Genomic DNA, 9885 nt, shown 5'->3' with positions numbered 1-9885 from the left:
CATGCTGCATAGGACCAAACATATACGATGTTAATTATGAAGGTTAATTTATTTCCACGAGGAAGGTTATTTTAAGCAAAAGCCAGTGTTGTTGAATGTGAAGTCCAATAAGAAAATTTTCATTTTGTTTTTTGTTTTTTGTTTTCTGTTCAAGAGCCTGAACGATGCATGTGATCTTTTCCAATGTCATACTTTCTAATTATCTTAACCAAATGTAGAAATTCTTAATTGAATCTAGTAGTAGATAAGACTAAGTACACTACACTGAAGGATGTATATCTTTCCGTTTAAACAATAGAAACTTAGTTGAATTTAATTAAACGGAAAAAAAAATATGATGACAGTAGAAAATTTTATGTAAATTTAGAATTTGTCTCTATATAATTTTAATATATTTTGATCTCAAAATTTTAAAATTTAATGAATATAATTTCTTTTTATTTAATAATGTTAATTTTTTAAAATATTTAATGGTGTTTTAATTGACTTTTGAATTAAAATAAATCAAATAGATAAACAAGTTAAATGTTAATCTCAAATGTCGTTTTAAACGTAAATAAAATTCAATGCTAAAGTTGGAAAGATTAAATTTAATCATTTTAAAAATTGGAAACCAAATTATATTGAAGCTTAAAACATTTAAAATTTCAATTTCACATAAAAAAATAGAAACTAAACACATGTTTAAGAAAAAAAAAAAAAAAACTTAAGTTAGAAGGTTGAACTGACATCGTGTGAAAATAAACATGTCTTAAATTTTCAATTAAAATGCTTCCTCCTTCTTTCCGTTGTCTTTCGTTTTATCTAAACAAATATATGTCTAGCCACAAACAATGATATCATAACTTTGCATACAATGCATTTCAAATAAAATTTGATTTTAGTTAAAAATGATTTTCAAGATAAATAATTTATAATTTTTTCAAAAATGGGTCAGTAATAAATTTATTTTTTTACTTTTCTATTTTGTATGTAGAATAAATGAAAACATGATATAAACAAATTTGAAACACGATATACAGCAAATGAACATTTACTCTAGGAAAGTAATTATAATCACAAATTAAAAACTAGTTTTAGATGACTAAGCTTGTGTTCGTTTAAACAGATAGTACTGTAGGAGTAAATTTGAAAGAACGGATTTAGAATTGAAATTCTGTTCGCTTTAAAAGATATGCAAAGATCTGTGCAGATTGATATAGAAAAAGTTATCACAATTTTATCTCACCATACCAGCAAAGATTTGTGCGGATATATCATTTTTGACATTTTTCTCCTCACGCTTTAATATTCTGTTATACATTATAAATAATTTTAGAATAATTATTATATTAATTATTAAATATATATTATTTGTTTTTATAGTTTATTATATATATATATATATATATATATATAATAGTTTATAATAATAAATAATATAATAATATAAATTTAATACTTATTTTTAATAATATATATAATAATTATTAATAATTATAATATGTATAATTATAACTATATATAATAAGTAATAATATATTTAATTATTATTAATAATATATATATATATATAATAATTAATATATTTTTAATTTATTTAATTATAATTTTATTAAATTTTTATTTTGAGGGTACTTTGGTAAATTTTAAATTTTTTATCTATTATAATTTTTTTAATCTATCACATCAATCAAATTATTTACTAACTTCCATAAAATTCATGCCAGGGTTGGTTAATAAATTGGCATTGCAAATTCATCATCCACAACAAACTTTCTGCCTTCTATGATGCTTTATTGAGTGACCAGTTAAAGAGAGATCAAATGCATTAAAATGACCCTAGCTAGTGGAACTATCAATATGATAAATTGTTTGGCATACTCTAAATTAAATTTATTCGTTCCAGCTATGTTAGATAACTCAACTCAATGGATCCATCCTCTCAAAAAAACACACATATTCATCCACTCAAATCTATACAAATCAATCATCACACTCTCCCCAAAATTCATCTTCTAAAGTGAACAGAGCCTAAATCTTTAAATTTTAATTCAACATCTTAAATAACTTAATCATGACGAATCTGATTTTAAAAAAAATTAAACATGACCAAAAATTTCTTTAAATTTGAGTTGATTCACGAAATATAATAAGCATAATCATATATATATATATATATATATATATATATATATATATATATATATATATATATAAAATTAAATAGTGGACTCATTTTATTTTATGATTATGCTTTATTTTATGAAACATATCATTCATATGTGATGTGTAGGTGGGGTTGCTTTGTTTGTTTTTCCAGCTCTTCAAAGTGCGTCTAGAAAAAGCAAAAGCGTATCATACAAACAAAATAAAGACTCAGACTTGCTTTTTACATTGTCCACTATAAATAATATTTTCTTCTATTATTTTCCTTATGTAGAAACAAAACAAGACAAAAATAACTAATTTAATTTCCCCTCAATAGGCTGTGCTTGCTTACTAAACAATATTATATTGATCTTCCACATAAATTAAAATTATATATATATAATTGATATTGGTCTCTCTTTGGAAAATAATAGGATCTATCTGCAAAAAAATTTGGAAAAAAAAACAAACTTTGTAAATAACTAAGAACAATTCTCTGCCAAACACAAAGTAAATAACCAAATAAAGTAAAATTAAAAATAAAATTGGATTAAGGTATAGAAAAAAAGTATAACTACTTTAATTATGAATCAAAGATAAGTCCTAGGAAGATTCATGTAAAAAATCTTTTTTCTTAAGATAAGAACAGATTAAAAAGAGTTTTATACTTTCAAAATACTTGCAATTCAAAACCAATGAGAAACTTTTTTCTTGGGAGTTTAAGTTCATTCCGCCACTTTATAATATGAATTTTCGGAGATCAAATTTGCATTGATCTTGCATGCTTTCTTTTCATTATCAACATAAAGTCATGAAATAAGTTATATCATTTCCGTGTCATCAAAGTCGATGCAGGCGTAAGAGCTAAGTTATTGGATAACTGTAAATTATTTATATCTTAGTTAAAGCAATTTTTAAAATAAAAATTAAAAATTAAAAGAATTAGAGAAAGAAATATATAAAATTACAAGACAAAACATATTTTTTATGTATTTAATATAGACTCATCACAAATAAAGTAACATATAACAAAAATTACAATTACATAATATTTATTTATGTGAATCTATCTTTTATATATATATATATATATATATATATATATATATATATATATATATATATATATATATAAAAGCGATGACGTGTGGGAATTTTTTTTTCTTATTTGCATGACAATCTATAGATTTGATGTATTTTATAAAAGATATAAATGCAATAGTTCGATTAATTCATTTATGTTCAATGAACTTATTTATAAATACCTTTTCTTCAGATTTCAGATTCATATATTTAGAAATAGAGATGACAAATAAATTCGCTCTCGTAGGTATTGGTCGAACTCGTACCCATTTTGATGGAGAATCCCCGGGTATGGGTATTAGAAATTTTCGATTTTTTCAGTTGGATATGGAGATGGAGAAGGGGATGTAAATATCCCCATAATACTAGTGCCCTCCATATTTCCATCATCGTTTAAATTATTAAAATATTCATAATTAATTAAGTAACCCTATATATATATATTTTTTTTATTTTTTATTATTTCTAATTATTTGGTTTGTCATGAAACTCATTTGCATCTCCAATATATTTTTATCTTATCATAATCTTTATGTAATTATATTAAAATGATGTATGTCAATTAAAAAAAATTATGTCTAACATTTGAATATTTCTATTATTTTTCAATATTTTTATTTATTATATATTTTCCTTTCACATGAGAATTTTTAACACACTCAATTTAAGTGTTTAATAGCATAAACCTTTCATTTACTAGGTAATATAAAAAAAATCTTTACTTATTATTATTAATTTTTGTTTCATTTGAAGAACTTTTTATTTCGCTAAAACATTTTTTTTTCAATCATTGAGTATATATGTTGATATTTGAAAAGTTTTCTTAGATCTCTAAGATACTTTTCATCTTATCTTATACATTTATTTTTCTTTGTGCGATTCCTTTCAATAGTCTTCAAATTGTTTATAAGACACACATTTGTTAATTTGTTAATATTTTTAGTTTTTGTTTATTTTCATCACGTAGAATATTATTTCGATAAATTTTATCTAATTATTTTTTATTTTTTAACTCATTACAATCATACTTTAATTTTTTAACTATAATTGTATAAATAATTTTTATTTACTACAATATAAAAATTTAATGTAATTGTCATGAATATTTTTTTTATCACCATTCAACATATATTAGAGTTCAAAAGATACAAGATCTATGTTAAAATTTTATTATTATATTTATTATTTATTTTTTGTGTCATTTTGATCAAGTGATGTATTATAACTTTTATTAGTGTATAAAAAAAGAGATTCATTATAATTTAAAAAATTGAAGTAAAAAACATTTAAAATATTTTTAATTTGATTTTTTTTCCTTTTATATTATTTTAAAAATATTTTTAAATTTTATCAACTAGGTTTCACTTATGTTTGCAAATTTAATAAATGTTTTGGTTTTCATGAAATTTTAGTTGATATTCTAATCTAAAATGTAAACAATTATAGTTTATTTCAAAGTATTTGATATCGAAAAAACAACCATCCTCATAATATTGAATATTTAATAATTTTATGTTTCCTTTACCGTGATTTTTTATTATTTTATAAAAATTAATTAAAATTAATATAAAGTAGTAAGAAAATGGGTATGGGTACAAGATTATACCCGTTACCCGATGGAGATGAGACAAAAATTTAATAGCCGTTGGATTTGAGTATGATGACTAATTTTTTTATGAGCATGGACATGGGATAGCGAAACCCGTCTTCACTCCATTGTCATCTATGTTTAAAAGTATAATTTCATGGATTTGTTCACTTCAACCATGTCCCTGGGTTTTCCAACATTTTCTACTCAACTTATGCGAAAGAGAATTATCTAGGGTTATGTAGTTAGATTCTACTCCATGTTCGTTGGAGTACATTTTCTCATTTAGTATATTTTATTTGACTTTAAATTATTAATAAATAATATGGAAACTAATAGAACTTTTTTTCATGTCATTAAGAATTTTTAAATATTTTTATTACTGTTTATGTATCTATCTATTTAACATTTGGAAGTATTTTTATTTAATTTTCAACTATATTTTTTATTTAGTAGATAGAAAAACACAAACATAAAAAAAAAAGAAACAAATAATGCAGTGAATAAATGAGTGTTACAAAAGTGAAGAAAAGTTTAGGCCTCTTTTAAGTCTTTTGTGCACGATTTATTTCAAATCCTGTTGATTTCTCCCTATACATAAGGTTAAGGTTATGATTTTATTTATTTGTTTTTCTTTTATTTTGGGTTAATACAAAATTTTAAAAGTTTTGCATAACGGCATAGGAGTTTTTTTCTTACCATTTAGTTTATTTATTTATTTTCTTATTTTCCTTTTACCTTTGGTTAATACAAATTTTAAAAACTTACTCGGATTTTCTTATAATCCTTGGCTTGTGAACGTTGGAGCCTACTATTGCGGAATCTTTGGCCTTCAAGCTCCATGCATGTTATATAAGTTATAACAGCCTTTTCATTCAAGTATTTTCTTTTCTCACATTTGGCCACTCTATAGTAAAGCCATGCCATATTTAAAGCCACAAACCATTATTAAATAATTAATAATTAAATTTAAATTTTATATAGTAAAGGACATGATTATCATTTTATATAATTTAGGTTAAAATACATTTCTGGTCTCAATTTTCGTCAAGTTTTTTCAAATAAATCTTAATTTTGGTTTTGTGTTCAAATAGGTCCCAATTTTTGTCAATTTTGTTCAATTAGGATCTTTTTTTGCTAACACCATTTAAATCATTAACGGCTATGAACAGTGACGACCACGTGTCACTTCGTGATTTTTTTAAATTTCTTTTAAATGTACACGTGTCAACCCAAGAGTGTACTACGTGTCACTTCGTGGGTTTTCTGAATTCTTTTTGTTCTTTTTTAAATTTTTATTTAATTTTTTTTTAAATGTCCACGTGTCAACCCAGTAGTGTATCACGTGTCAAAGTCAATGTTCTAAATTCAATTTGGTCCTATATTTGTTATTTTTGTTCAATTAGGTCCCGATTTTTGTTAACATTAACCAATTTAGTCCCTCTCCAAATTAAAACTAAATTTAAATTTTATATTAAAATTCACATTTTTTATTAAATATTTTTTATATAATATATTAAAATTCACATCATTATAACTTTGATATTAAAATTAAATTTGGTCACATCTTCGATAGGGACTAAATTGGTTAATGTTAACAAAAATTAGGACCTAATTGATCAAAAATAACAAATATAAGGACCAAATTGAATATAGAATATTGACTTTGACACGTGACACACTACTGGGTTAACACGTGGACATTTAAAAAAATCAAAAAATAAAAAAAGAAAAATTCAAAAAAAATAAAATAAAAAATTCAAAAAAACCACGAAGTGACACGTGACACGCTCCTGGGTTGACACATGTATATTTTAAAAAAATATTAAAAAATTCAAAATAAAAAAATTCAAAAAAACCACAAAGTGACACGTGACAGTCACTGTTCATGGCCGTTAATGATTTAAAAAAAGGACCCAATTGAACAAAATTGACGAAAATTAGGACCTATTTGAACACAAAACCAAAATTAGGACTTATTTGAAAAAACTTCACGAAAATTGGGACAAAAAAAGTATTTTAACCTATAATTTACCATACAAAATACCACACTGTCCTCCAGAAGAAACCCCCCTCTCATACTATCTAACCAAAATATTAATTAGTCCAAACCCACAATATCCATCATGTGTGTGAGCAATTCATTACGGACTGACTACAAAAAATGACAGATTCACTCTACGTAACAGGTGGTATCCTTTTGTCTCAGCAAAACACGATCGTTCCTTGAACTCATGAGTCGCTAAAAGCTTGACAAAAACGATGGTTGGAGCAGAAAACACCAGTAATAGACAGTCAGACACAATCTATATCATAAGGGACTTACTTGAGGCAAGCCATATCAAATCTCCTAACATCCAAAATATTGATCACATGGGAATCTACATCAAAAAGCTAATGATCTATAAGTAGGATAGATTTTTTTTTTTCTTTCGAATCATTAAATATGACTTAAATGAGTTGCCTTGTTTCTTCTTCGTGATTACTTAAACTACAAAAACAGCCAGATACACTTGTTACCTAGAAAACATCTGGATGAAAACGCCCAGGGATGGAACTGCTTTGCTCTGCCTGCTTTAGGTGCATTGTCAGGGCATAATTGTTTACCTCTAAAGCTCTTACCTGTTCCTGGTACTGTGACACTAATTGCTTCAATTGCTGCAACTCTACATCTCTATCTTCATATTCTTTTTGGCGTTCGTGCTGAATACAGATAGCACGCTTCAGAATCACATTTTCTTGAACAAGGGCCTCCACTTGTTCCTTCAGCGCCGTATTTTCCTGAAGTAAACCAAACAATGAGTACATCATATCACACCCCCATGATTTTTATTAGAAGGTATTGAAAGAGCATTTGTGCTCCGTATTTAGGTTGACAATAACAACGCTGAGAAACATCTAGTCATAATAAAGAACCTGGTGAAAGTTTCGCTCTGTTTCAACACTTGTTCTCATGCAAATTGACTTCTCCAACGCCTCTAACATTCTTGATGCTCGAGCTTTAGCGTCATCCATGTTTGAAGCATTCATCATCTCTTTAACAAAAAGCTCCACCCATTCAGCACCATTTGTGGGATAATTTTGTCCAGCAACCGGGTCCTGAGAAGCTGAAACTTCTGCATCATATTGCCCTTCACCTACTAAAACAACCCCTTCTTCCCATCAATATCCGGAAATGTTCATTTGTTTCAAACAACAACAAAAATTCAAGGTTCAAACTACCAAAACTGACCTAATATAACAAATCATACATTATGGGGGTGTGGCCTAGTTCATGAGATCAGGAATTGTTTTATGTTGTATACAATTTTTTTCTTATGATCAAATGTTAGTTGTTAAACAAATATTAGTTATTACTATTTAGTTTGTGAAAGTGTTCAACCCAGAACCTCTCTCCCTCTCTTCTAAATCCTTTAAGCCAACCTTGTAGTTTTAGTGAAGAGAGTTGAACCCACAATTTATCTGACCCTCCCTTTGAGCTTTTACCCCAACCTTATAGCTCTCCCTTTCAACTTTTACCCCAACCTTATAGCTGTCTTCTGATATAGATATTACCATCTGACTATCATGTCCCAATAACGCAATAACAAATAGCTCAATATAGGTTCAACAACAACCATTAGAATAGACATTACACTTAGATGAATATATTTCAAAACCAAAACTGACCTAATATAACAAACCATACAATTTTTGTATAGTTTGATTGGGTATGAAGTAACAGTTGAGTGAAGAGACCAAAAAAGTGTTAATAATTTATTGTGCAAAGAATTTATACTAGCTGTCCACAGGGCATATATATTGCTAAATTATATACCTGTTTCACTGGAAAATGCCTTGAAAGAACCGAAAATATAAAAGAAAGAAAACAGAAGCATCAATTAATGCAAATTACAGTTATGATCAAATTGCACGAGGTTTAAAGGTAACAAACCTTGCGATTGAAGAGTAGCATCAGATGCAATGGGAGTGGAACGAAGAGGAGGTGTTGAAGCTCCTAAGCGAAGCTGGTTTAAGCTTCTGATAGCGGAGTCGATGTCGTTGCCGCAATCTTCGAGGGCTTTCTCGAGGAGGTGGTTGTCCATGTCCGGGAACAAGGCGGCGAGGTGGTGGAGGAGGGAAGAGGGAGAGAGGCGAACCGGGGAAGAAGAAGAAGAACAACGGGTCCTCTTTGGAGGAAGCTCTTGGAACAGCGCTGATCTCTTCCCGCACACTATGATCGCAGACATGTTTCGATCCTCTGCTCACTCCGCGTCCGATCCGCCGCCGCCACCACCACCCACACAACAACCGCTCATGCAATCCGCCGCTCAATTACCTCCGATCTCCGATTAATAACCAACCAATATAATAGATAGGATTGGTACACAGGGAATCGGGGAATAATTTGTGTACCTATGTTTCTACACACGGCTTACTTTTCTACTGTTCCAGGCCTCCTCAAGTAAATATTCAATATATCTCGCATTTTCAACTAAACATGTAATTTATTAAATATATATTCAATATTTTTTTTCTTTAATAAATATTCTTTTAATACGTTTTTAATGAAATATTTGCTATACTACCAGTTTTAAAAGAAAAACTTATACTATTATATTGTGACTTAATTTAAAAGTCATTTCTACCATTATCTGTCCTTCTGATATATACTAGTTCCAGTTCGTGACCGGTGCGTAGCATTTTTTTTTTTTTTTAATTATTAATATATATATATATATATATATATATATATATTAAAATATTGATTATAAACATATTTGTGGATAATTTTTTTTATAAAAATAACAGTTAAATTAGTTTATGTTGTACTCGGATATTATATGTTTTTAAAATCTAGTAATTAGTATATGCTGATTATAACATTTGTAATTTTTATAAGTAAAATCAATCATGAACTAATGCTAATTTTTTTTCAAATTTTACAAATGTAAGGTTTTAGATTTTGTATTTAAACCAATCAATTTTGTATTTTACAAATCAATTTTACAAATTTTAAAATAATGTCTTGAACATTCATTTTGAGGAAAACCTGATTGGACAGAGAAAATTTTGGACTGCTTTTGAAATTGCAAATATTTATA

General features: G+C 26.9%; 1 protein-coding gene across 2 annotated transcripts; it reads right to left on the bottom strand.

The window, feature by feature from the left end:
- Positions 1-7089: 7089 nt before the first annotated feature.
- On the bottom strand, positions 7090-9253 carry LOC114179953. Of its 2 annotated transcripts, none has more exons than XM_028066471.1 (3): positions 8736-9087; positions 7718-7941; positions 7090-7582 (listed from the first exon to the last, which is right to left on the bottom strand). In XM_028066471.1, exons 1-3 carry the CDS (start codon positions 9028-9030, stop codon positions 7322-7324), a joined length of 780 nt encoding a protein of 259 aa, XP_027922272.1. In that variant the 5' UTR covers positions 9031-9087; the 3' UTR covers positions 7090-7321. The 2 variants fall into 2 exon arrangements, with proteins under 2 accessions (XP_027922272.1, XP_027922273.1); XM_028066472.1 differs by having other exon boundaries at positions 7111-7582; positions 7718-7938; positions 8736-9253.
- Between the last annotated feature and the right edge of the window lie 632 nt (positions 9254-9885).

Source organism: Vigna unguiculata, chromosome 3 (genome assembly GCF_004118075.2).
Source record: "Vigna unguiculata cultivar IT97K-499-35 chromosome 3, ASM411807v1, whole genome shotgun sequence".
Lineage (NCBI taxonomy): Eukaryota > Viridiplantae > Streptophyta > Magnoliopsida > Fabales > Fabaceae > Vigna > Vigna unguiculata.
Note: the sequence above shows the minus strand (reverse complement) of the source record. Positions and strands in the feature narration are given on the sequence as shown.

Coding starts and splice junctions, on each gene's coding strand:
- LOC114179953 (XM_028066471.1), bottom strand. CDS start 9,030: ATGTCTGCGATCATAGTGTGCGGGAAGAGATCAGCGCTGTTCCAAGAG. Junction 7,942..8,735: donor TGCTACTCTTCAATCGCAAG/GTTTGTTACCTT, acceptor GGGTTGTTTTAG/TAGGTGAAGGGCAATATGAT. Junction 7,583..7,717: donor CAGAGCGAAACTTTCACCAG/GTTCTTTATTAT, acceptor GGTTTACTTCAG/GAAAATACGGCGCTGAAGGA.